We start from the raw sequence: 27,604 nt of genomic DNA on the forward strand, positions 1-27,604 counted from the left end.
ACCACATGTGTTGGCTGCTTCTGTCCTAAAAAAAACTAAAAACATGTAAAACAAACAAAAGGATGCTTGCACGCACTGCTATGGTCTGTGCATCTTCTCCTGATGGCCCCGGGTTACTGATCTTCTGCTGCATGGGTGAAGAGAGCAGTGTGCCTAAAGTGGGACGGGCAAAGAGGGGAAACTCTGGCCCCGTCCCGTCCTCCACTTTTAATGAGCGCTCCGATCATGCAGGAGTAAAAGTCCAGGTGGAACAGTTAAGCGCAAGCACACACACCCGCTGGTCCAAAATAGTTTTTCAATAAAATAGTAAGGATTTGGGGTTAAAGACTGCGCAAGGAATAACTTTTGTTTTAACTCCTGTAGAACCATTTCACCTTCTAAGGTAAGTTTACCTTCATTGCTCTACGTAGTTTAGGATTTAGAACAGAAAGCTACAATTCAGATCCACATATGAACTGGGGATTTTGTGTTTGCTGCTGCGTGGCGTGAATACATTTTTAAAGGGTGCGTAAATGCGCGTAATTGGTTGCCTCCAAGCGAAAGACCTTTGGTAATCAGCTCTGTAAGGAATTTTAACCAGCACTGCACAAGGTTTTAAAGTTTTTGTTTTTATCACTGCCTTTTGCAATCTATGACTCTGATTCATTTAAACCGAGTTTGTGAGATTAGACAGCCAAAATAAATTCAGTGTTTGTTTTACTGTGTAAATGTGTCTTCTTTCGCTCTTTTTTAAGTAAACGCCCCCTTGCTTTTTTCCTAAAGTGAGGGTTTTAGTTGAATAAATTCAGCCATGTCATGATCATACTCTATAGCCTACAAACTCTCAGTGCTGAATATAAAACTGATCTGTGGGAAATACGTCTTTAATTTATTTATATTTCTATCCAGCTAGCCCAAACCTTTATTTTGAAATTACTCATTTTGTCAATGAAATACTAAGCAAACCGACAAGCGAATTTTTCAGCTTTTATTTTTATGTCTTGCACATTTTTCCACGTTTCTTTGTGTATTCTTTCTGACATTTCTGTATGGTTTTAATGAGCCTGATTAATATACCTTATGTCCAGCAGCAGACGACAGGTTCTTGCTTGCACTTAAGAATTAAAGTAATTCAGCCTCTTCTGTGCTTGATAAACAAATACCGTCCCAGCAGCAACAGCCCAAGAGGCTACAAAAATGACCTTGTAGAGACATGTTGGCTTTCCTCTTTGTCTGATCTCTCCTATGGTTGTTTAGTTGGCTTGTTGCTACAGCACTTGGCACATCTACCATGCTTACAGTACTTTTTTCGACACCTGTGAATGCTGGGATTTAACACTCCCTGGCACTGGGTGTCTGTAAATACTGTCTCCCTGCAGGCATGCCATCACTTAGGAACACTGTGAAACAAAGTTCTAGGCAGGTCACAGCACTCAAAAAAGCCTCAGTCCCCTTTTGGCGCTTACCCTTGTTGCATTTACACTGGCCACCCCAGCCAAGGAATGTGGGTGCTGCTGAAACGGAGGAAGATTAATATGAAGCTGCAAAGTCCTAAAGACCATCATAACTGATGGAAAAGATGAATACAATGACATTTTCAGTGCATTATCATCAGTACTTATCAACAACTAAGACTGTGGTGCACCAGTCACAGGTGTGTGGTCTGCCCATGCTTTGAGAACACATTGTGTGCTGGCATTTGGAATACACACAGGTAGCTACTGTACATCCTGTTTGAATTATAGCCACTGATACCTGGGACACTCCTGCAAGGTGTGATTTTCATCCTGCATTATTATTTGCCTGCGGGATCTGAAAATGTTTATTTCATTGCAACAGTAGACCAACAGTCTTTGCACAAATCCGCTGGGCCTTGTAATCCCGGTTAGGTCGCATTGTGCATGTTATCCACATTGTAGTAAGAATGTTATTCTGAATTGAATTGTGCTTTAATTCCTCAAACTATGTGACTGTCTGAGCTGCAGGGTTAGAAAGTGACTGAGCCCCCATTCTGCACAGAACCTTTCATCTTTTGCAGTGGCTGTGAAAATCCCATTGCAAAGTTTCTCATAGTTATTAAAAGTTTTTTTGATTTGTGTCCCCACCCAGTAGAAACGAGATTCAGAATATGCTCAACGTGGGAAAAAATAAAGCATTCTGAGAATGCTGAGGCCAGGTAAAGCAGTGCATGCCTTATCTAAAGTTTAGCACAGGTGTATGCAGGATATTAAACACCTACAGTATACAAACCACCCTGATTGTGATGTATGGGGGTTGAATCTGAGTGCCCATACATACAGTGGCCGTCTTTCAGTTTGTTTATTTTATCATTTAGTTGAATGTGGGTAAAAGAGGGTGTGTGTGTGTGTGTGTGTGTCTGCAAGTCTCCGCAGGATCTATTATCTAGTGTACAGGAAACTCCAGGCAGTGTTTGTCAAAGGATATTATTTGCCCCACGTTTTACTGCTTGGATAAGGAAGCATTTAGAAGCTCACACTGAGAACACAAATTAAGAGGTCTGAAATTATTGGCATTTTTTTGCACCTTTCATTTTGTCCAAGAATGATGTCATGCCTCTCTTAGAGGAGTCACTGAACGAAGGGTTCTTTTGGAGTGTTTATACGCTAGAAGTAGCTCAATGTAACTTGGCATTTGGTTCAGATTTCCTCGCAGGTGTATGACAGATCGGTTTTGTAGTTTTCATTACCCAGTGAAGTGCGCTGACTCACCTCACATATGCTGCAGGTCTGTCGTGTAGATGTATGGTACATATCTGTCCAAGCTTGTTCCCAGCCTCAACCTTTTTCCCCCGCGAGGACAAATTGTAGTCCTGACAGTGCAGCAGAGAGCCATCTGCCTGTCAAAGCACAACACTGTGGAAAAATCATGTCAGTGCTCATGAATGTCAGATAAAAATGCAGAGGTGCATTAGGGAAAGTCCTATCACTGCCAACTGCAGCTGTATTAATTTTACTTTAACATGATGTGTTATGTTTGCAGTGTGTACCATCATTAGATAAGAAATCATGCGCTTCAGTACACAACAAGCACCTTAAGCACACGTTATGCTGAAGCTGCAATAGAGACCTGTGCATGGAAATGGCTGATCGAGGTAACATTTCATTACACTGCTCACTCATTTTTAGGAGCCAGACAGGACTGTGATGCTTTATACCAATCTGATAAAGATCAAGCACATGCTATTGTTTAGGACACAGTTGGTGATTCATTCTTAATTTTTAAAGGGATGGTTCAATTTTTTGTTGAATGAACCTGTTCACTTACTTGCAGAGAGTTCGATAAAAAGATTAAAATTCAGCTAAGCTACAGCCAGCAGCTTAGTTTATTTTAGTTTAGCGTAAAGACCAGATGCAGGGCCAAACCAGTAAGGTTTGACTGTGTCTAAATGTTTAAATGTTATAAAACCCAATGGTTAATACAGTTTACATTTATTTTAACAATCAGGACACAAACCAAAGTGTAAAAACAACACATTGGGATTTTATTGTGGGTTATGATAGATAGATAGAAAGCTAGATAGCTAGATAGATAGCTAGATAGATAGATAGATAGATAGATAGATAGATAGATAGATAGATATGTGGGGTCCTGCTATCACCTTAACGTTGCCAGGTAACCTGCAAAGACTGCAGTAAGTTACTGCGCCCGTCTAAATGATAACCTCCCTTAAAACCACAGATTGCGGTTTTACACTTCTGTTTTTGTATACATTAAAACACACTAAACACAACGTTAATTAGTGAACTTTAGAGAAGCTGGTAGGCAGATTTTGAGCCAGGCTAGATATTTTCCAGTTTCATTCTTGCTAAGCTAGGCTAACCGGTTGCTAGCTCTGACTTCATATTTAGCATACAGACAGTGTTTGTGCCAGACTGCAAAATTTGACTTTGGAAAATTGTGAAATATCTCTGTCACTGCCAATTTTGTGCTCTATGAGTAATTTGATCAATAAAATATCGGTACTGTATGTATATTTCTGCATTCCAGTTACAATTATCAAGAATGAAAACCAAGCGACAGCCTCTGGTGCTGTCAAATGAAGCCATTGTGGAGTGCCAAAAACTGCAGTTCATTGAGTTGCCACATGAGGCTGCCTCCAAAAGGGAGTCAATCCTCATAGACCCCCATGTTAAAAGGCTTAACTTTACAGCGATATTAAACATGTTTCCAGTCTGGTACAAAAAATTGTTTTGTTCTCCCTATAGCCAAGTTCCCCCTTCAAGACCATTATAACTTATGACACTAACCTGTTTTGTAATATTCAGGCTTAAAGTTCTGCTTTGAGTGACAGGTGTGCTACCATCACAGGAGGCGATCACTATAGCCTCAGCTCCATCCACGCTCCAATTATTTGCCATTTTTGGATTAGCCAATGTCAGGCACTGCCAAGATGGCAACCACGTCCATATTTTATACATTCCATGACAAATCCTCAATAAAGCCTATGACTTATTGCCATTTCTCAAGCCTTTATTTATGTTTTGCCCTATTCACACTTACACAGTTATTCACACTCACTGGAGCAGTTGGAGGTTAAAGGCCTTGCTCAAAGGCACCTCAGTAGTTGTTTTAAGGTAGAGACTCTCCTCAAATAAATGTATCCTCCTGGGATCCAATTGGCAATCTTCTAGCCACAGATTGAATGAGACGTGTATTTTCACATTGTATTTTCAATAGTACTACTTCATATTGCTAAGATGCACAGTCTGAACTGCATCTGACCATGCCTCAGAGGTGACAGACCTGACGCCACCCTGGAGGGAGGTACAGCAGTTCCCTTTCAACAAGGAGGTCTCAGTTATCCCCTACCGGCTAAGGAGCTCCATCCCACCGCCTCAACAGGGACTGGGGGTAGCTCTCATATTTAGCTCACCTTCCAGCCAGATAAAGACTTTCTCTGGCTGTCGGTCTTAGTTCAGACTTTGCTGTTATAGGGCTACACTATCATTACTACAACAGACCTGCAGTGTCTGGAATGAGGTCTTGGCGACCCACTTCTGTTCTTGTCATCACAGGCTTCCACTTTAATTTATGTCTTTACATGGGTAAATCTTTTGAATCAGAATTACAGACATAGAAATAAATGTTCTGTGTACTGTAAACAGAGTGGATTTCAAACTGCGATCCAGCCTGTTGTGGTTGTCGATGTCAAACAAAAAAGCAGTCTGATTGAACACAGGTCCCCATTCCTTACACGTGAAATTGGGTCTGTGTGCTCTTTAATTGAGTCTGACTCCACAGAGGGAGGACTCTTACATACTGTTTTGTCTCAGCCCAGATGTTTGCTGTGGAGCTTCTGATTGGCAAATACGTTCAGCCTTTTCGAAACCAAATACTTGGAACAAGACACAATGAGCTACGCCAAAATACAATCGGTAATTGATCTGACTGATCTTAGAAGTAGGCAAGACAATGTGAGTAATGATGAATGTTTAATTGGCCACATTTGGCCTTATGGATGCTGGATGAGTCATTCAGCTCTGTCTATAGTTACAGTGCACAGTCTGTCTGCTATTTATCCAAAAATCTCTGGAAAGTGTATCTCATGGGCATCTTTACTCTGTCTTGTTTCTTGCTGACACTCAGAAAAGTGTCCAAAATTACTTTCTGTGTTTAAACAGGCACAAAGCAGGAAATTAGTTTCTGCTGCTTCTCTTCTTTCTAAGGTTGGGAGGTTAGACAAGGACATCTGGCTGACCTGCTGAAGCAGCACACCACCCATCATGAGCAGGGCATCACTCACTGCTATCTGCCTCGGTGAGCAACCCGTCTGTCTCTCTGAAGGAGTATGCTGGTTTTAAATATGTCATCCTCCACAACAATGTTTCATATTTCCAAAATACTCCTTCCAACTCAGTTTTCGGTACATTCATCAAACAGCAGCATCCTCTGTGTAGTTCTTGTGTGTACAGTAAACACACCGATGATTATGTTACTTTGCCTGCTATTATGTGAAACTCCCTCTGTCTCACACACAGCGCTCCTCCTGTCCTGTACTTGCTGGGCCAAGCCTGGTGGATCAAAGAACAAGAAACCAAAGCAAGGTAGACATCGTCAACAAGCAAGCCTGTAATCTCTGTTAGCCCCAGTGTCATTGTCTCCACTGCAGTCTCTTTTAATTCACTTATTCAAAAAGTTACTTCAAAATCTAAAAAAAACTCCATTCTTTATATTAGTCTGGAAACATAACAAATAGATCTGATGATTTAGAAAACACATTTTTTCAATACATCCCAGTTAGCATTGATTTGATGAAGTGTAGTCATTGGAATTCGGGCTACAACTAACAATCATCGATTGTTTTTTTTGTAACGATCAATGCCCTGATCAATTAATACATCATTTGGTCCTTAAAATGCCAGTAAATGTGAAAAATTCCAAAAGTAATGTCATCAAATTGCTTGCTTTATCCGACCAACTCTCCAAAACTTTAAGTTATTCAGTAAACTATCCCATAATAAAAAGAAAAGTTAAACCTACGCAAAAAGTACGTTATTTTTAAAACTGAACTGAAACACTTATTTGTTTATCAAAATAGTTGTAGATATTATTTATGTAAACTGAATAATTGATTAATTGACTAATAGTTCAAGCTCTAATTGCACGGCTGTTGAAACAATGGTAATACGTAACTTCAACATCTAAAACAACAACATCTTGACCTGTTTAATAGCGTGTCTTCAACCATTTTGCTCTTCTTCTTCCCTCCACAGTTGTTCCAGACATACAGTGTGATGTCAGAGCAGGAAAGATCAATCTCCCAGAGTTCATAGTCAAATGTCCCGCACATTGTAAGGAGACAAAGCAGCAAGTCTATGGGACAGGCGTGTTCGCCTCCATCTCCAGCATCTGCACCGCAGCCATACACAGGTTAACAGCAATTGTGATTATTGTGAGACATCTTTATGGCAATCAAAATTAGTCTTTTATCAGTAATATCTGATTATCCATTCTGTATCTACAGTGGCGTCATCACCAACACAGGAGGGAAGGTTATAGTGAGGAAGATGGCTGGCCAGAACATCTACAAAGGCAGTAATGCCAACGGAGTGCGCTCTCTGTCTCTACCTAAGTGGAGGGAGTCGTTCGTTGTCTCAGGTATTAATGAGTAAATTAACAATGTTAAACACAGTTCTTTAGAGTTAGCCTTCCAACCAGATGTTTTTATTTTGTTCCAGTGGGGAAGCCCAAGAAAGGAGTGATCTACCCATCTACTCTGGAATACGTCCCTTCAAGACCAACCTACGTGAAAACAAGTGAGAGGAGGGTTATTTTTACGTTAAGTATCATGCATCTTTTATGTGAATAGGAATTTTGGTCCCTTAAAATCCGTTTGTCATTGAGTGGATTGACAGATCCTTGGTGTTTCACAATGATAGGACATCTAATTTAATTTAATTTAGTGATTTCAATTCAATTCAGTTCAATTTTATCATTATTATTATTATTATTTATTATTTTGTTAATTTTATAACAGTTATCTCTTTGCACTTTTTATAAAAGAGCAGGTCTAGACCGTACTCTGTGATAGTATTTCCAGAAACCCAACAGTTCCCACCAAGAGCAAGCGCTAGGCAACAGAGGCAAGGAAAAACTTCCTTTAAGAGGCAGAAACCTTGAGCAGAACCATGGCTCAGAGTAGGCGGTCATCTGCCTCGACCGGTTGGGGGTGAGAGATGGAAAGAGAGAGAGAGAGAGACAGACAGACAGAGAGAGACATGGAGAATTGCAGCAGAGGGTGTCAAGCAGGAACATGTAGGCAGCAGGGGCCTCCAACCACAGATCCAGACTCCACAGATCCAGAGCCAGAAACACCTGCAGGAAGCGACAGGAGGAGAGAGGAGAGGGCAAGACTCTGGGGGCGAGAGAGACTCCGGGAAAGGGAAGAAGTTGAGTTAGTAACATGCCTTAATGGAATGAGGTTGCATACATATGGAGAGAAGGAGGAAGAGAGAGGTGCTCAGTGCATCATGGGAAGTCCGGCGTTACTAAGGGATTTGTAATTCAAAAAAACTTTCTAGACATGTTGGTTCAAAGTGAGAAAAATTTGGTTAAAACATGAAAGGTTTTAATATGTCTAGACAACATACAATCATTTTCATTCAAATTTTGCCCAATTTTAACCCAGACATCTTGATGTCTTTTGATTTACAAATGACCAGATAAGTGTGTTCTGGGGACAAAGTCACTACAGAGACGTCCCTGCACTTGAGACATGTTGAACTTTGATCAGGTTGAATGAGGAGTCAGTGGGCTGCCGTCTAGAGAAGAATCTCAAGAATGCTTAATACCACAGCAGTTACTGTAGACGCTCTTCCTCCCCATCTATCAGTCTTGCAGAAGACCGCCTTAATTTATCATCTCTTTTCAGGTCAAAAGGAGGCAACACCGACAACACTTGAACCCACCACAACTACACCACCTGAACCCACCACCACCACCACGCTGGCTACCACCACAACCACCACCACTACACCTCCACCACCACCGACTACTGCCAAGCCTCGTGCTGCTGTGCATAAAGTCAGGGATGCAGGTGATTTAAACATGTACAAAAGGCATTTCCTCTAAATCAATGGAGCCATGTATGTTATGTGCAGGATTGCGTATTTACTTGGATGCAGGATGCTGTTAATGATCCAATAATACCAATCCACACAGACGTCTTACTAACATTAGCAGCTTGTAACTACAAATGCGTGTTTGCCAGAGCAAGCTTTCATTTGTGTGAAACTGAGTGATGAAGACCTGCAATTATGACAAATTACAGATGGTCTGTGATGAAGTTAGCACAATGCTGCTCAGCTGCTTGACTGACTTTACCGTACACTTGATCACCAGACCTTTCATCACTCTTATTAAATGAAAACATTATCAGACGGTAATCACTGTGTGTCATCTGCACTGTTTTTGGTAAGAAATGCAGCAACAGTGAGTAGACAATGCAGCAATATCTTAAGGTATGTGTGTAAATGAGATGGGCTCTCCGCCAGACAACCTCCCAACCGTCTCTTTCTCCTTCATTTTCTGTAACATTATCTCTCTCCTCTCCATACTGGCACCCCATTTGTCTTTCTTTTATCCAGGCAGCAGTCACCCATACCTTGCCTCGGTGGCAGCTGCAAGTTCAAGTAAGTGAAGCAAAGCAAAGGGAAAAGGGGTCAACACTGTTTTTTTGTTTTTTTTGGGGGGGGGGGGGGGGGGGGGGTTGGTAGCATGAGAGGGTGTTGCTTTAGACTGGGATGTATGCAGGAATACGTGTTTACATCAAGCATGTGGTGTTGGCATTACGTCAGTCCCCTGTGAATAGAGTGCAACAGGATTAATCACATACTCTATATTAAAGGTATCAGTTGTCCTGCTTTCAAAGCAAGTTTGTCATTATGAATGGCACAACTTGTGTATTTAATATTGGAAATCGATTCAGTTCATGGGTCATTGCTTCATACTAAATCCTAAACTTTGTTGTATTTGCTACATTTGCATCTAATTTACATGAAAAAAAAACATTTTGTCTAAATTTGCCCACACTGTTATTCTCAACACTGGGATAGGACAGTCACAGAATGGTCAAGGAAAGAGTCCCAGCCAAGGTATGTTCATACTCTCCCTGATTCCACAGCTCTTGAAAAATCTTTTACACAACATATAACAATTTAACTAAACCCTGGCATTTCTTCAAAGTACTCAGAGGAAGTGCCTATCCGAATAGATTCCCACAGCGTGCCAGTGCAGGTAAACCAAGCTTTAATCTTCCTGTTGAGTCTTTTTAGTTTTCTACCTTAACTGGAGATTGCCTCAACATTTGAACTTTGCTCTATCTTCCTTTTGTCCTGATATACGTGAACTCTGCATGTTTGTACAGTATGTGCACAGCTGCTTCAAAACACTTTGACTAGTTTTGTGACACACGGCCAGACCAGATTATTCTAGAGAAGCCCAACTTCTGTTCTGTTGTCTTTTAGGGTCAATTTGTAACCCAATGTTTTGTGCAGATAGAAAAGATGAGTCTTGTTTTCATTCTCGTTGTACGTTTGTCTTTCAATCTTGGTCCCAGGCCTGCGCAGACCAGAGGCAGAGACAACCATTAGGAGACAGCCATCCACTCCAGTTGGTCCAGGTAAGCCTAAGTAAGAGTAACAAATAGGTAGACATGGTGGGACTGACAGGGAATGTGGGCCAGGGGCAGCAACAGGGAACAGATGTCTTTGTTGGAACAAGAATCAAGGAGACGTAGATCTCTGTAAGTCTGACCGTCGTATCCACACCCTTAAACCCCTGTGATCTTCACCCCAGGGTCACCACTAACCAATCCGTCAAGCAACTCAGCTAACATTCCTTTTACGATAGTCACTGTTCTGTCATCAGGCACATCCTCTTGTTCGTGTTTTCATTTTCCGAGATGAAAAGAGGCAAATAAAGCTGAGTTGAGGCATGAAAATACTCCCAGCATACATCCCTTTGTTTTTGATATCATGCTGTGGAGAAAATTCCTTCAAGTTCACTCAAAGCAAAACAGCTGGGCTGCATTTGTGGATGGAGCCCACGAACTGAAGCTCACTTCTGTCCCCCTTCTCCCTCCTTTTCCTCTCTTATTTCTATCTGCCTGTTTCTCATTGCAACAAACAGCTTTTAACAGGGTTCAGCCAGCTCCGCCCGAGCGGACTCCAACCATGAGCCAGTCCAACCCCGGTAAGTATCTCCAGACCCTGAAACTGCACTCGCAGACACAACCACTGGTGTAGAGAAGTCGGCAGCTCGGATCAAACAGGGGAACAACTAGGGCCATAAAACCCTGGTTGAAATGTTTTATAAAACAGCGCTAATGCTTATCCTCTGTGGGATGCTGTGGTTCAACTCGTGGCCAGTCCTCTACAAACAACAAGCAGGAATACAATTACATACTTTCACTCAACACAACGTAAAAATAAAATGAGCAGTGAGAATGTTGATACGCCTCAGAGATGGGCGACAACGTGATTTCATCGTCCTGAATTCATCTTGCGCCGTGTCTCCACTATTATGGGACAGCAGCAAACTCTCAACTCTCTCTTTCAGACAAGACCACGATGAGAAACACGCTCTGCCAGTACTGTAATAACATCTTGTGACAGATCCCATCTGGTCTGGCCTATTCCCCTCCCTTGTAAATGCTTGCAGAGAGGGAGATAGAGATGAAAGCAGCAGCGCTAAGTGGCTGCTCCCAGAGAGAGGTATGACCCGATCCACAGCGCTGAAGGATCTGGGTCCACTCTCCAGCCTGTCAAGAATAGAAAGCTCTCACCATTTCAACCAGGATAGGTTTGGATTGCTGGAGAATGTGCTTTTATTTTTGCTTCTGTGGAATGCGAAACCACAGATCCCTAAAATTAGACACAGCTATATCCATTAAAATGATGACTGATTGTATGATATGTCTAAAATTAAGTCTGAGCTGTTTTAAGCTACTGCATCATTTATCTGAACGTGTATCTGCCGAAAGTGTGTAAAGATTCTGATCGGTGCAGAGAACAGTTATTCAGATCAGTATCTTGTGGATAATAGAGTGATAATTTATTGAACCCTTAGGGAAATTCTTTAGGCTTGAGGCCAGAGGTCAGAGGTGAGGATCAGCTCCACAGCAGCGCCTCTGGAGCCGCCACGGATTCAGTGTCTTTCTCAAGGACACTCCAGCAAGATGGATGCTTACCAACTTTTGGAGTTTATGAGTTGAAGGGTTTTCTCCAAGGACACTTTGTCACCCTGCTGCCCCGAACAGATGTTCAAAAATTATCGCTCAGCTTTTTGGAAATGTTACGATGCAGTTTAGCCTTGCATTTGCAATGAGATATGCCGACTTGACAACCCCAAAGGTTCATCAAAAACCTGTAAAACAAGTGAATATTCTGTTCCTTGGTGTTGAAATGCAATCAATTTTCAGAGAAATTGCATACACTACTAACGCTCCTGCAAACATATTGTAGACGGAGCTACAACCCAAGGTGAGGATCACTATCCCCAATCCTCCTCTGACCTTCTGGCCGCAGTGACCACTGAAGTGGCCATGATCAGGAGAGTTAAACTCAATCCTTTTAAAGCACCTGTTTCATCAGAAAAAATAACAAGACTGTCTGCTGTGTAGTGCTGAGCCTTTGACCAGCAGCAGATTAGGCTAATCTCTGCGTCCTACTATCTACACTGTCCCTAGTTTGACACCAACTTTAGAATAATACTCCCACGCTTCACTGGGCCGCTGGCTGGGCTCTGCCAGCCCGTCCCGGTCAACAAAGGCCCTACGCACTAGCTGCTACTGGATGGGAACCAGCCTGTGTGTTTGTGTAAGCTGCCCATCCACCTCAGGGAGGGGTTAACTAAAGTGTGTTGTCATGGCTTAGTCAGAATAGACAGATACAATGCGCTGTTATGGTTTTGCTCAGCTATTTGGGCTTCTAGCGGTCAATCACATTTCAATTTACCTCGAGCCATGCAAGAGTCTGGCCAGTTACGCTGTCTGATGTTTTTGCCACACGTTACAAGTCAAACACTTTGAGACTTTGTGAACAAATTGTGATCCAAGAGCAGCAACAAGAAAAATGAGAAACACATTTTCTCAGAGCGTTGGGCTTCCTCTGTGTCTCTATCCTAAAAGAGTTAGGCTGAACCTCACTAAAACAAGCCCTAGCTGCTTAGTCCCTGTCTGTCTGTCTGTCTGTTTGTCTGTCTGTCTGTCTGTCTCTCTGTTTGTCTGTCTGTCTGTCTGACTACTGTATTAGTGTCTGATTCGAGGCAGAACATCTTGTGCATACCCCACTAATAACGTGGCAGGTTTAGTGGCGGTCACAAGTATGCTCCCCCTTCATGCTTAACCCAGCTTTCTAATCTTCCCCTGCACAGCTTTTCCCAGAAGGGATTGGGCGCCTCCCTCCTTTCCTCGTCCTGATTGGTTCCCTGGAGCTCGACGAACTTCAGGTACCAAATACAAAATAGATCATCCTCCTTCAACAATTTGTAAGCTTTTTCTAGTACAAATGTGAATATTTTGTATATTTCTCAAACTGACTAAGGTAAGACTGGTATGGTTGCAATTATTAAGATAAATCTAAACTTGTGATTTATTAATCCAATGCCTATTAAATAGCCTGATGAATATAGTAGAATTAGAATTCTCACTTGTTGTGGGAAACAATTTTGTAAGTTTGTCTCATCTTGCATTCTAATCTATGGTGATCAATACAAGTGAACCATAGAGGTGCTACTGTGAAAGTCAGTTTTGCAATGAAGCATGTCATGTTGCAAATAAATGGCTGACTAAGACAAGTTATGGTCCCAAACACACGTTGCATCATACCATTAGAATAAGGTGTCAAGTGTTAAATGCGAGAAACTTTGATTGCATCGACCTCTACTTTAACCCTTGTGTTGTCTTCCCGTCAACAATGAAAAAAACATTATCATCACGTTTTTCCTACATTGCCACCACATTTGTCACTTTTTCAATGTTGTGGGTGTTTTTTTTAATGTTTTTGGTGTTTTTTCCAAAGTTTTTTGATATTTTTAATGTTGACATTTTCAGCCCTTATTTCGAAGGCCCATTTTTTGTGAGGAAAAAAAAAAATTCACTGAAAATGGATCAATTTGACCCAGGAACAACATGAGGGTTACTGTCTGTCAAAACAAAAATCTGAAAGAGTCTACAGCTGTACATTAACCCAGCGGTGCTTCCAGGTAAATGCTAACGACAGCACACTTTCTTTTACAATGTGGATGTATGTAGTAAGAGCAATTCTTTTTCCTGTAATACATTCATCTCTACATTCATACAGGTAGAATGTTTTCAATGTTCACCATCTTTTTCCGTTTACCTCTGCTAAACACTTGCTGACAAGCACTAAGTAAAAAGTGCAGCAGAGGCTGATGGGTGTGTCATTAAGCAACGTAAACGTAACCCTTGTAGTTGCTGATGCCTCCACCTTCTCTGCTGTACATTCAGACATTAGTTTTGCAGCTCCAGACTCAGGATACACGTGGAGTGAGACGGACACACCTGAGATTACGGGTAAGTCAATCTAAGGCAGCACAACATGACAGTTTGGTGTGCACTGCACCCCCTCACAGCGACAGGTTACTACACCTTGTATCCGTGTATGTTGCATGTGCAAACATGGCATGCTTATGTGTGACTGATAAAGTGAGGTATCTGCTCACAACGTATGTTTTTGATTGGTTCCATCTGTAGGTACATGCAAATTGTTTCTCAGGACAAGGGCGTAGGTTTTGTTTCAACATTGGGGGGCACATTGTATCTGGGGGTCCTACCCAATAAAATGCTATTTCCTGTCTTCTGGCAGATTTGTGTGCCTTTTCTGCATCATTTTTGGAATCTAGTACATCTCAACAACAAATCTGTTAGAGAACATGACCTTTATAAAGCCAGATGCTCCAAAGTTTAAAGCGCCATGAAAAACAAAACAAAAATCACATCTTTATTTTTCACACTCCTGTTGTGTTCTTTAACCCCCAAAGTAACACAAGTAGACACAAGCAAATCCACTGCACCCCACCCCCCAAACACGCACACACAAAATCTACGCCTATGTCTCAGGACGTTGTCTTTACATGCCATCTGCCTGCCATATGAGAGAAAGTGTGGAAGAGAAGAGCATAGGGCAGGTTTATAGTGTTTGCATGTGAGAGAGAGACACTGTGAGTGATAATTCTGCACAAAGCTGTTGTTTTCACTGGTGTGTGATTGGTTGGGGAAAATATGTGACCAATCACAACCATGGAAATGTATGCTTTTCCCTCTGAAATTCATTGTGGGAATACTAACGGGTTTCACAACATCCTCCTTTAGCTCGGGATCATATCAGGCCTGATATCTCAGAGTACGAGCGCTGGTTTTATAACTTTGGACCGTACCGTAAGTGTTTTCCTATTCTATTTACTGGGAACTAACAGGCCTTCGGGTTCAGGTCTTAACTTGTCATGTGTATGGGTTGTGATTCTGCAAATGTAAAACCTGTTTTCTCACAGTGACACAACGTCCCAGACATGACCACACTCTCATGTTCCCAATTTATTTTCTGACACAGGACTAGTTTCATTTCATTCTTTTGAAATGGGTGTCTCTGTCATTAACTCCCAGCAAGAATATGAGCGTATTTCCCAAAATGCTACATGCAGCACATTTGATTGGTTTTTAGTCACAGTCTTAACACTAGAAAATACAAACCACTTACAATATGGCCCGTTGACAAGACACAAAAGAGCATCCAAAAAAACCCTTACTTCCAGATTACAGGCCATGGTTCCATTTGTTTGATGACACAGCCGAGCTTGGTTTGGAAAACTGAGTGGCCAAGCCATTTCCAGAGTGCACCACAAAACTACCACCACACATCCAACCAAATGAAACGGAGAGGATGGGAGCAGGCTGTAACACCATGGTGCGTTTACATTTGTTTCATGTGTGTCACAGTCGTCACTGAAAATGTCTTCACTTTTAGTGCCTCGCTCCACTGACTCAGATGGCAACCGTAAAGTGCCATTGGATACAACCCATACTAGAGGTAAGCAGTGGTTACCATGGCTACAAACAGATAAGGCACATTATATAGCATCTTTAAAGCAATCCTACTTTTTCATCGTCTTTTGCTCTGCTATTCAGTAAGTTGAGATTTTTACCTAACTGCTGCTGCTTTCCTATTACGAGTAGAGCTTACAAAAAAGACGCAATATTTTCCATTTCATGACAAAATACATTAACCTTTTGGTGTGGCTAACATGGTGAGTGTTGTTAATTAATGCTTTTTGTGGTCGAAATGTGCTAATGCTGAGCTTGTGTGATATAATCTATGCAGTGGAGCCAGTGGATGCCTGGAAGCCAGATGCAAACCCTTATGAATCGGGTGAGATAGCTTGCGCTACTGCACTACTACTTTTCTGCCCCCCTAAAAGAGTCACTTTACCAATTCTACAAGTCGGACTCAGTCCAATCAGTTCGGACTGTACAAACAAAACCCAGGCTAACCAAAGAAAATCATCTGGGTTTGTGCTCAGCCTGTAATTGAAGGGATTTGGAGTCAAAGTCAGATGGCGTGGTTGCTTGATACTGGCTAGGGTCGTGATCTCTGGAAAGTGGACAGCTTCAAATGTGCCATGTTTGATTGAAATTTTTACCAAACTTTCTGATTGATTGTGCTAAAGTAGACCTTTTGTCTTGCTTTGTAGTGAGAGAGTAGGACTAGGAATAGGAATACATAAATCTACTACATGATTAAATTGCTTTACAGGTTGAAAAGGTAATGACTGTGAATTATAATTTTCTTTCCACCATCTCTTTGAAATGCAATGTGATTTCAATGTTTATTAAAGGACACAAAATGTCCAGTGAAATGCAGAAATGTCTTCTTTATTGGATGAAGCCCTAAAAAACAGATTTCAGCAGAATTCAAAATTCCCAATTTAAAGACGTGTTTGTATCTTGATTTTCAGGCTTCAACGTGAGGGAGCAGGAACCTGTACCCAGAGCACCTGAGCCTGCGTCCCAGGGAGACCCAAGTATGTCCCTCATACGTCTTTAAAGCCACTTACATTCTATTATTGCATCTCTTAAATTACAAATGATTGCCTACAATTTTGACAATCCTGGTTAAAAATTGGGCCAGAGCATTCATTTCAGTGTCCCTGTGTCAAAACCTGTGACATGAATTAAAGGTACTGATAACATTTTGTCATGAACAAACATGATTACGTTCAGTGTTTCGCACCAAAACACATTGTATGTATCTCTGATGATGAAGTGTTTTTTTTCCCTCGTAATACTTCTTTACATAATTTTTGCTACCAGTGGTCAAAAGCTCCACAGGGTGGGCCCTTGGGTAGCTCCCTTGGTAGAGTGCACACCCATACACAGAGGCACAGTCCTCGATGCAGTGGCCGCTGGTTCTGTTTCCCTTTGCTGCACGTCATTCCCCCCCCCCCCTCTTTCCCCTTTCATGTCTTCAGCTGTCCTATCCAATAAAGTCCTGACATCTTTAAAAAAAAATAACTCCACAGGGTGCATTTTAACGACTTTTCTGTTGCTGCAGGGCGTCAAACAGTCGAACATTTTCAATTTGCTCTAACCCTGTGGTGTGTCCTGTTTTTTTGCAGATTGTAAGGTTGACCTGGCCTTCCTCATGGATGGGAGCTGGAGCATTGGGAAGAGGCGTTTTAAGATCCAGAAAGACTTCCTGTCTGAGGTTGCTCAGACCATCAACGTGGGTGTGGCTGGACCCATGATGGGTCTCATCCAATACGGGTAACCTCCCAGTTCCTGTGGTGTCACTGTGTACCCTTTTTAGATAAGAAACCATAACGCGATTGCTTGTTGTTTTGTCTGAAGGGATGACCCTGTGACAGAAATCAGTCTGAAGTCTTACTCCAACTCCAGAGAGGTGAAGTCAGCCATAGAAAAGATAGCACAGAAGGGAGGCCTCTCCAACGTAGGTGAGTGACCAGCTACTGTTAATGCCTACACATAAAAGTGTGAAAGTGCGATGCAATTGTCGCATGGTTTACTAGCCAGGCACATTTTCACATTCAAGGATAGAATTAAATCTAAATTTGCTGCAAGACACTGCTAACTAAATTATAGTCCTGCTTCTGAAAGCCGTGTTTTTCCCTCTGCTCTGACCGAAAATCTCTTGGTTTTACCAGCCCCTGGGGGTCAGCTTTTAGACTGAAAGGGCTGTTTTTCTGCTTTGGTTTGTGCGTCAGCATCATGTATCCACAGCCACAGCCACATGTGTCTTTATGACTTGCTAAATTTTGCATTCACGCACAAATAGTATTGTTTACGTTCGCCCAGCAGTGCTCTCTAATCATACAACAGCGTGAGTGGTTTGAAAAGCGTCTACAGTCCCCAACAGAGGCTCTCCTGTTCTGCCATCATTTAGACCACCGATAAGACTATGGCAGATTAAATAATGGGAAATCACTATTTTTATTATGATATACAGTTAAAGCAATTCTCAGAGACATATATACATGACATGTATATTTGTACAGATTTTTTTTTAGAAGGTTGCTTCATACTGGTTAGGAAATAAATACATCTCCCCAATAAAATCTAAGTCCACTGAATGTAAATAATGAGCGTTTTTTTTCAATTGTCCTTTAGTTTCATTTCATACTCTCCAGTCTATGTGTATTTTGATTTATTTGCACTTTGTGAACAATACGTTGGTTCTTCTCTTGAATGAATTCCTGCCTTTCAATCACAGACTTGTATTGAAAGTGGATGTAGGATCATTTTAACCGTCTCCCTGCTGCCCCCTGGTGCACTAATAGGAAAGGCCCTCTCCTACATCAACAAGCACTACTTCAGTGATGTTAATGGAAACCGAGGCGCAGCTCCCAACGTGGCCGTGGTACTGGTGGACGGCTGGCCCACAGACAAGGTGGAGGAGGCGTCCCGGCTCGCTCGGGAGTCCGGCATCAACATCTTCTTCGTCACCATCGAGGGCGCCGATGACAATGAGAAGCAAAATCTGGTTGAGACCAACTTTGTTGACAAGGTGAGGTATTGAAACAAAGTGGGCAGTTTATAATAAAGTAGCAATATATAATAAATAGGATTTGGTGGCGCATCATGATGCATTGTGATATTGAATCGATTGAATCCTTGACAGGATAATCGTAATTGAATCGAATCGTGCACACCGAGATTCACCCCCCTATCCTTCATCACCACAGGCTGTGTGTCGGACAAACGGCTTCTTCTCCCTGCCCGTGGCCAGCTGGTTTGCTCTGAGGAAGGCCGTGCAGCCCCTGGTGAAGAGAGTGTGTGACACAGACCGCCTGGTGTGCAGCAAAACCTGCCTCAATGCCAACGACATCGCCTTCGTCATCGACGGCTCCAGCAGCGTCGGTACTGGCAACTTCCGCACGGTGCTGCAGTTTGTGGCCAACATCACGCGGGAGTTTGAGATTTCTGACACCGACACACGGGTCGGAGCTGTGCAGTACACCTACGAGCAGAGGCTGGAGTTTGGCTTCGGCCAGTACAACAACAAGGCCGAGCTGTTGAACGCCATCAAACGCGTCAACTACTGGAGCGGTGGGACCAGCACTGGCGCTGCCATCACCTACGCCGCAGAGCAGCTTTTCAGCAAATCCAAACCCAACAAACGCAAGATCATGATTGTAATTACAGATGGCCGCTCCTATGACGACGTCAGGGCGCCTGCACTGGCTGTCCATCGCCAAGGTTAGAGGTCAAGATTCCAGACGTGCATAATCCCCTAATCTAAAACTAGATTTTTTTTGGGGGAGTTCTAGGAGGAAACAAAGGCCAGAATCCACAATACAATTACACTAAAAGCAGTTTCCTCCTGTGTGTTTCAGTCCACAGTGAGGTGTCGTGGCGTTTGTTTGATGTGACAAACACATGTGAGGTCTGTGTGTGTAATCCACTGTCCCTTCCTGTGATCCAGGTGTGATCGCCTACTCCATCGGCATTGCCTGGGCAGCCCAGGATGAGCTGGAGTACATCGCCACGGACCCAGACAAGGAGCACTCCTTCTTCGTTGATGAGTTCGACAATCTCTACAAGTTTGTACCCAAGATCATCCACAACATCTGCCAGGAGTTCAACTCCCAGCCCAGAAACTGAAGACAGGACGGGTGAAGGGGAGGTGTAGAGAGGGACGTCTTGATCTTGGCCTGTTTTAACAGAACGCTGGTGGTAAATTGACTCACTCTGTTGCCCAGATGGCCGCGCTGGATTGGTTGCAGCGCCCCATATTTGAACAGGGAGGGGTTTTGAAATTAGGTGAGGATTGTGGGTTTGGAAAAAACTAAATCTTAACGTGAATCTAAAAGTGAATCAGCATTCGGTCCCAAATATAAAGACGTGCTAACGGTAAAGGGTTTGCATTCAGATCATTCATGTCACAGTGACATACCAACATCTCATGTACACTGTGGTGCCAGTTGTTCTCTGTTGGTGCCCTAAAGAGAACAGAGAATTCCTCATTATCCTTTAATTATTGTACTGATAAGTCACCCTTTATAAAGTGTTTATAAGTTGTAACTAAGGGTTTTGTTAATACCAATACATCCTTTTCTAATCAGGGTTGTGAAACATCGCCCTGCAGTAGATCCTTCTCTGGCATTAAAGCTTATTTAGCTTTTTAGTTCATCTTGCAAACCTTTCCAATGTGCAGTTTTACCTCTGTCCTTCTGGAAAAGAGCATCTGGACCAAAATTCCTTCATCATCGATTGTTCAGTTTACTAGCTGCTCATTTGATGGATTGAATTTGTAACTACAAGTTTGTAAAAGCACACAACATGCTGGAGGAGCCAAAGGGATTTCTGGCAACCGTAAAGTTAAAGCCCTCAAGTACAACTCACAGGACCTTATACAAAGGGTGCCTTATTAGGAAGTGGTGCCAAACAAGCTACCTTACTGGGATATGGTGCTTGCAGAGAATTGTAGATTTAAAGCATGCCTAGCACTTCCTCTCATGGCTTAACATTCTTCATTAACTTAATAATATGGTTCTTTTTATACAATTCTCTGTAAAGAGGATATACCTTCTTAGAATTGGTGCATTTTATTCTTCCTAATAGGAGATTTTTGATAGTGGGGACATTGTTAAAGTTCCTCTCAAAGACTTTGGTGCTGATATTGCTGTTGGTATGAGTGATAGTTGAACTGAGGCTTATGTGAAAGGCAAATCAACAACACGGAACAAAGAAGTGGACTTGTGTGTCAGAAGTGAGGAAAGAGGAGCTTGTGTATCTTTGTACAGAGTGATGGCAGATCATAAACGTGCTTCCATGCAATTCATCTCTTTACTCCTTTTCTAACAGTGAGGCTGCTTTCTGACATTGCAGGCATTTCTCAGTTTTGTTGAACAAGTATTTATGATCTTCTTCCTGTTAAATCCTGTTTGTACATATGCATATTAAAAGCCTTTCGCTAATAATGTTCACAATTGATCAATATTTTTTTTGCAATTTATAATAAAAGAAAATGAAGACAAGTTAAAGTGGCTGTTTCCTCCTGAATTTGGGTTGATCCAATTTGTGTCAAAATCGCACCCCTCGGAGTCTTAATTCAGTCAAATCTGAACACGCAGACATAAAAAAACGCATATTTTCAAATTCAGAGTGACTGACACTTTTCAGGGATATATTATCCATAGCTAATGATTGTCCATAAATCCACTTAGAAATCAGAGGGAAAACGTTGCTCCTTATAACTCTAGAACTTGCCTCAGACTCATGTTTTTGTTAAAAGACCAACATCAGCGACCAGTCAACATTTTACAGCAGTTTTTATTTTGAACATACTTTCATATACAAACCAGTGACTGAGAAAATGGCTCATTGGAAGCTGTACTCTACATGTACAACATCTTGATATTTTTTTTTGTTTTGTTTTTTTACCCAGGATAGTTTTGTCCTCACAGTTTACAGTGAACTGGAATTTGCAGGAGATTTCTCTTCCCTCAGTGTTGGATGGTGAAGTCATTATTTCAAAGTAGTCCCACAGTACTGCACTCATTTCCTGCTAAACACTGGACTACTGTACACATCTTGACATGTTACATCACATTGTAGTCAAGCATGTCCGCACAATTGGGGAAAACTACATACAGTACAAGCCATTCAATTCACACAAGAGCAAACTGGCCAAAATCAATTAGTTATTCCTAAAATGGACATCTACAAGTTTGAATTGTAATTATATAATCAAGATGGTTTACTTTGGACACATATGCTTGTAATTTTAATTCTGAAGTGTACAGTTACTTGAATCTAACAAACAGGCATTATATTTAATGATCTGTATCACTCCACCAGTTTTGCCTTGAAACGCACAAAATTGATTCCCCAACCACACTTATCAAAAGGAGCACTCAAACTCACGCTGCACAGTAAATTTTAAGACTGAATATATATTTTGTTTATTATAAGCATTTTAACTTTACAGCCAATGTTAAAATCGACAACATTGTGACAACCAGCTCAATTTCTCCGACATCCCCTCCCTCCCTGTTTCCCAAAAAAAGCTTGTTAAAATAACATTTTTAAGACCTTTTTAAAGCAAAGGCACATTTTTCAATACGTGTTCTTAAAAGGAAAATAAAGGCAGGCCAGCAAGCCAAGTCAGTCTGGGAAGCAGGGAAGAAGAAGTGAGAGGCTTCCTAGGACAGCTCCAGCGAGCCTTCAGTATTCCACATTTATGGAACACAACACAAAACCTGACTTAGAGTAAAGGGCCCAGACCTGGTTTGTCTGAGAGGGAAGGTCGAGGGCAAGAGGAATTTGGGACGAGCGTAAAGTCACAGGGGCAGATGACCTCATTTCTCCACTCCACACTCTTTAACACTTGTCCTGAGCCTCCTAGCGACGGAGGTTAAGTATAAGTCTGTCTGAGAGGGGTGTGCTGTGGCGGGGTACACCCAGGCCTGCCTGGATGGTAGATGGGGGACAAGAGATCAGTTCTCCTCCTGACTGTCCTCCCTGCCGACCCTCTTTATGGAGAGTCCTGGCCTGTTTGAGGCTAGTGGCTACATAGTCTACCAGTCTGACAGGAAACCAGTGGGCTGAGAGAGGTGGGACTGGACCTATGCCTGAAGGTCCTCCCCCTCTTGTGTCTCTATTGGTCCCTGATCATGGGAGGCCGAGTCAGAGAGCCGGGCTGCAGGGAGAGACGCAGCTCCGTGTCATACGAACACTTTGGCGAGAGCGTCGGCCCCGGCGCTGGCGATGTAGCACTTAGACGGATGAAACGCCACATCGTGGATCGACTCCTCAAACTTCTTTCTGTGAGCCGTGAACTCCTGAATGCAGGTTTTACTGTCAAGGTTCCACAGACGGATTGAGCAGTCATGACCTGCAGAAGACATAACGGGTTATATATAAGCAGTAGGGGAACAGCAATTCAAAAATAATTGTGATATCCAAAGAAAGTGCAATAAGCCACTCGGAACACTAACCAGTTCCAAAAATAAGAAGATAAGACTTGCATCTGTGGCACATATTGTGTTTGAGAAAAGCTTATTTACTTTGATACTATTAACGAGATGTCATAGAATGGCTTTACTTCAACATGTAAAAAAGTGGTAGTTTGTATTAACAGTTTTCTGGAGAATAATGCACAAGTGAATCAAAAATGGCTTTGGAACTTTGGAAGTTTAAGACATCAGCCTTTATTTTGGCTATGGGTGACTGTACTGCTTACAACAGATCAATGCATGTCATAAAAACACTATAACTATCAGTGACTTTGTCCTAACACAGCTAATGTTGAGCATAGGCTTTTATATATCCACCTATACATTACACTCAGTCACTGCTGGGTGGGATCTGAGGCAGCCAATCGATACAAGAACTAATGTATGCAGGGAAAACAGTTATGTTAAATAAAGCAAAAGGAGACACTGGTTAAGAGGTACTTACTGCCTGACATGAGATAGAGTCCATTAGGGTCTACAGCTAAGCTTGTGACAGCATCCAGGTGAGCCACCATGGAGTGAATCAGCTTCCCGCTGTTGTTGTCAAAGAACTTGATGTGTCTGTCCTCCTGTGCAGTGATGGTGATGGGAAGAGTCGGGTGGCTGAGGACCTTATTGATCTGACAGGAAGTGCCTGGTTACAAACAGACAAGCACATCAGACACCACGCAGGAGCAGGAGTGGGAATTTAGATCAGCAGTCAATCTGGATGAAATCTTTAGCAACTAAAAATCTGTGGAGATACTTTGCTGTATGTGTGGATGTTAGGCATGTTAACTTTAGCTTAACGCCAACTTAAATTTAACTTTTTTTAAGCAGTGTGGTAACACCTTGAGCCAGTCTGTACTTGATGCAGGCATGAGTACTTGCTGGTAAACAACTTAGTAACACTAGAAAAATAAACGTCACATTGTCATGATATGCACGGTTAAGTCTAATGACCATCAGTGTCATAATTGGCAGGAAACTTGAAATGTGTAAATCAAAACAAGCAAAGTGATGAAGAGAAAACATTGTGTGCTACTGTTCTACTTTCCTACTGCTGCCACTAGATGTTCCTTAAGAGCCACGTTCAACATTATGATTTAATTCCACAAGTGTTAGTTATATAGTTATATAGTGTGTTTTATTATTCTTATCATTCTTCAAGATTATTTTTTGGGCTTTTCCGCCTATAATTTCTGACAGGACAGCTGTGAGAAAGGGGAGAGAGAGGGGGAAGACATGCAGAATATCGTCAACCTGGACCTCTGCGTCGAGGCATAAACATCTCAGTACATGTGCGCCTGCTCTACCACTGACCCAACCCGGCCACACATTCTCATCATTCTTGAAATCAATGGGGAATTTAACTGATTGGAGGTCTAACTTTGCATCTGGCAAACCTACCTGGCTCCAAATTGGACTCAAGGTTGAGGACCAGCTGGCGGGTCTCCATGTTGAAGAGGCCGATCTCCCCGTTTGTGAAAGATGTGACCAGGTGGGCTGGTTCACTGCACACCAGGTCTACTGAGGAGGGAATTCCTAGCTCTTGTACACAGAAAAAACAGATGCATTTATGTTAACTATTCAATTAAAGCCAAGATTTAGAGAGGAAAAAAGTCAGGATACAGGCATTAAGGCCTACGTTTGTCTTCGTTGAATACTGCGAGGGCGGGGGAGGTGGTGTTGGCGTCCCACAGTCTCACAGTTCCGTCTGCTGAGCAGGAGAGGAGGCGCTGGTGTGCGCTGCTGTACACCAAACCCCAAACTGAGTCAGTGTGTCCACACAACTCTCCACGCAGCATCAATGGGTCTGTCACAGAAAGCACAACATCATCAAAAGTCAGTCGCTGTGATCTAATTTGAAAATTCTCTGATATAAACAAAACTGGATGCGCTGTTACCGTAGGAGTCATAGGGGTCAATGTTGGGATTGGGGGTGTTCCAGCACTGTATAGTCCCGTCAACCCCTCCGCTGAAACACTGCTCCCCTGTACTGCTCATCACCACACTCAGTACAGCCCCCCTGTGGTTTAAATAATCATGAATTAGCAAAACATCTTGTTTAACGCTAAAACAGAAACGTGTTTTTATTTTTTTATTTATGTATACATGTTATGTATGCAGTGTTTTTACCTGTGGGCCCTGAAGGTGTAGATCGGTTCTACATCTAAAGATGCACTCCTTTGAAAAAAAACAAACATTTTTCATCATTAATGTAAAATACAAAACCAAACAGCAGTGCTGGCTTAATACATGTCGATGACTAGGTTCAAAATTATTGCCGTTGAATTGTAAAAAGTCATAAATGGCACTGCTATACCAGTGATCAAGTTGCACGTACTGTATGACTCTAAAGTATCTATCACATTACCACAGACTGTGTGTGGGTTGCAGAGTTGTGACTTGACATATCAAGTCTTGTGTCAGCTCTTTGTCACATGGGGACAGTTTCATGCAGCTGAATCGTGTGACAGTTCAGCATCAAAGACGAGCTACGCTCCTTATGGGACTGTAAACAACAACAATAATGTTCACTCTGTAGCTACAGGTACACAGAGACTGACCCAAACACACTGCTGTCTGAGTATTAGTGTTTTTAACAGAGCTGATGAGGAAGGAATGAACAATAATCAATACCACAGTCCACTTAAAGCTGTTCATTTTCCTCCTTTTAGCTGAGAGAAATGAAACCACCAGTAGGAACTGATGTGAAATTGGTCTGGGTCGTGCTGTTATAGTGTTAGCAAGTATTTAACTTGTGTGAATACATTCTTACTTTTTGGCAGGAGCGGTCTTTTGCAGGTTCCACATCTTGAGCGTATGGTCCTCTGAAGCAGTGACCAGGACGGGCTCCACAGGGTGAAAGGCCAGGGCTCGAATCCCATCAAAATGGCTCCGAAGAGTGAATTTGGGGTTCCATGTTTTTCTCATGGCATCCTTATTGTTGCCAATCTGAGGAGGAGACATCCAATTAGAAACTAAACATCCAAATATCAGTGTTATTATCTATAATCAGTAGTCTTAAAATGAGCCGCAGCTCCTTTAGTACTTAGAGAGTTTAGTGTTTATTTGCACACATTATTCATTCATGTATAGAAAATGAAGTGAAAAGTGAGATTAAATAACCTAAAAGGGAATGTAATGTGTTTCTGTAACAATAAGGTGCACTGAGATACCGTAAATAACTTGTTAGGTGACTTAAAAAACAGCCTGCTATCTCATTAAAATCCACCTTACTTTTTTATAGCCATGTGACTTTGACATTACTATTGTAAATGTGATCTCAAAAATAACTTCCAAATTACACTTCCAAAGCAGCTTCCCGAACACTGCCTGTAAAAATAGCAGTTTGACACACGTTTTCAGCATATGTGATGTGACTTGGATTAGAGGAGGAAGGTGGGATAGCTGCTTTTTAAAAAGGCTCCAATGATAACATGAACTGTAAATAGTTTCTTTCCCCCAGAGAAACGGTCCCATCCCTTTTAAAATCCATTCTGCCTCCTTCTACTCACGTCATATGCCAGACTGTCAGCCTCGTTGGCCACGGTGAGTCCAGCGAGCTCCCCCAGGCCCAGCTCGCTCTCCATGGCCTCGTCTGTGCCCATGATGAACGGCTTTCCTGAGCTGGGCGGGAAGGTCATCGCCTCAACTGGGCAAAGAACAAAAATAAATAAATAAATAAATAAATATACAACCACTGACTATATGTCCTTTATTTCTTTTATTTTCTATATGCTATCTTCGTTTAATTATTTAAGGAACTCAACATACGAAGCCCCTTGAGGGTTTTCTGGGTTTCCTTTGCATGTCTTTTTTCCTTCATTTTTTTGTATTGTTGTCATACATTGTTGCCCATGGACTACAGGCGGAAAATAGCACTTTGTGCTAAAACCTATTGCAGTACATCTCTCCCTGTTCTTACAAGGTTAATGTTTGATTGTGTTAAAATAAAGAATATTAAACACTTAATCACTACAATCACTACTGCTGTTTTTCCTCAAGCACCTTCGTCTGGTCGGTTCCCTTCGTGCTCGTTGAACCGGACTGCGCTGGGCCGGGATTGGGGGGTGGATGGTGGAGGCTGCATGTGGGACAAGTCCTCTGCATCTCTCAGGTTAGCCAGCATGTCCTGCAGCTTGGACCGGTTTGGCCCTGTTTAACAAGTCAGGTCAACAGTGTTACTGAACTGAAACAAAGTGATGGAGAGCGGAGAGAAAAAAGAAAAAAAAAAAGAGGCAAAAAGAACCAAACAATACAATATTTTATTTAAGAGCTTTGAATAGAAGCTGAAAAAGAGAACACAGAAAAAATATAGAAGAAAGGCAGCACTGAAAGAGAATAAATTAATAAATTAAAGTATGTAAAAGAAGAGAAAATGGGAAGGGAAGTCAGCACCAGAATTCTTGTTAGATGAATTGAAGAGGTACAAAAAGGGTTGAGATACTGTATGTTCATCTAGTGTGGGCTGTGAGGAGACAGTACTATAACAATGAGGGATTTTGTGATGTCTCAGCCCAGGCAGAATCATTTAGTGAACCAAGTATGGGTGTATTATTTTATGATCACAAGCATTTAATATGTGGGGCCATAGAATCTAACCATGGTGCAAATACAGTATACCAAT

At 42.1% G+C, this 27,604-nt stretch overlaps 2 protein-coding genes across 12 annotated transcripts in view; one reads left to right on the top strand and one right to left on the bottom strand.

The window, feature by feature from the left end:
* Positions 1-109: 109 nt before the first annotated feature.
* Positions 110-21,012, top strand: vit (vitrin). Of its 10 annotated transcripts, none has more exons than XM_032541563.1 (23): positions 110-382; positions 5,667-5,757; positions 5,979-6,044; positions 6,714-6,870; positions 6,965-7,098; positions 7,179-7,256; positions 8,372-8,536; positions 9,087-9,131; positions 9,555-9,593; positions 9,685-9,735; positions 10,058-10,120; positions 10,630-10,692; positions 12,874-12,948; positions 13,934-14,035; positions 14,834-14,899; positions 15,486-15,548; positions 15,840-15,887; positions 16,474-16,539; positions 17,134-17,281; positions 17,366-17,469; positions 18,313-18,539; positions 18,718-19,231; positions 19,458-21,012. In XM_032541563.1, the coding sequence occupies exons 2-23, from the start codon at positions 5,724-5,726 to the stop codon at positions 19,634-19,636; spliced, it is 2,487 nt and encodes an 828-aa protein (XP_032397454.1). In that variant the 5' UTR covers positions 110-382; positions 5,667-5,723; the 3' UTR covers positions 19,637-21,012. The 10 variants fall into 10 exon arrangements, with proteins under 10 accessions (XP_032397454.1, XP_032397455.1, XP_032397457.1 ...); XM_032541564.1 differs by having other exon boundaries at positions 13,970-14,035; XM_032541566.1 differs by lacking the exon at positions 14,834-14,899.
* Positions 21,013-21,423: 411 nt separating this feature from the next.
* LOC116705406 (striatin, calmodulin binding protein) overlaps positions 21,424-27,604 on the bottom strand; it is a 25,570-nt gene continuing 19,389 nt past the window's right edge. For both annotated transcript variants that reach the window (XM_032541575.1, XM_032541574.1), the window contains 9 exons: positions 26,986-27,132; positions 26,493-26,629; positions 25,754-25,929; positions 25,111-25,158; positions 24,879-25,000; positions 24,620-24,787; positions 24,382-24,522; positions 23,438-23,626; positions 21,424-22,871 (listed from right to left, as the gene is read on the bottom strand). In XM_032541575.1, the coding sequence (XP_032397466.1) occupies positions 22,702-22,871; positions 23,438-23,626; positions 24,382-24,522; positions 24,620-24,787; positions 24,879-25,000; positions 25,111-25,158; positions 25,754-25,929; positions 26,493-26,629; positions 26,986-27,132 (1,298 nt within the window). In that variant the 3' untranslated portion in view covers positions 21,424-22,701. The remainder of the gene's footprint in view (positions 22,872-23,437; positions 23,627-24,381; positions 24,523-24,619; positions 24,788-24,878; positions 25,001-25,110; positions 25,159-25,753; positions 25,930-26,492; positions 26,630-26,985; positions 27,133-27,604) is intronic.

Source organism: Etheostoma spectabile, chromosome 17 (assembly GCF_008692095.1).
Source record: "Etheostoma spectabile isolate EspeVRDwgs_2016 chromosome 17, UIUC_Espe_1.0, whole genome shotgun sequence".
Lineage (NCBI taxonomy): Eukaryota > Metazoa > Chordata > Actinopteri > Perciformes > Percidae > Etheostoma > Etheostoma spectabile.

Bases quoted from the DNA above. Each gene is read 5' to 3' on its own strand.
- vit (XM_032541563.1), top strand. From the start codon at position 5,724: ATGAGCAGGGCATCACTCACTGCTATCTGCCTCG. The intron at 9,594-9,684 runs GTATGTTCATAC...ATTTCTTCAAAG, and splicing joins AGGAAAGAGTCCCAGCCAAG to TACTCAGAGGAAGTGCCTAT. The intron at 12,949-13,933 runs GTACCAAATACA...TAACCCTTGTAG, and splicing joins TGGAGCTCGACGAACTTCAG to TTGCTGATGCCTCCACCTTC.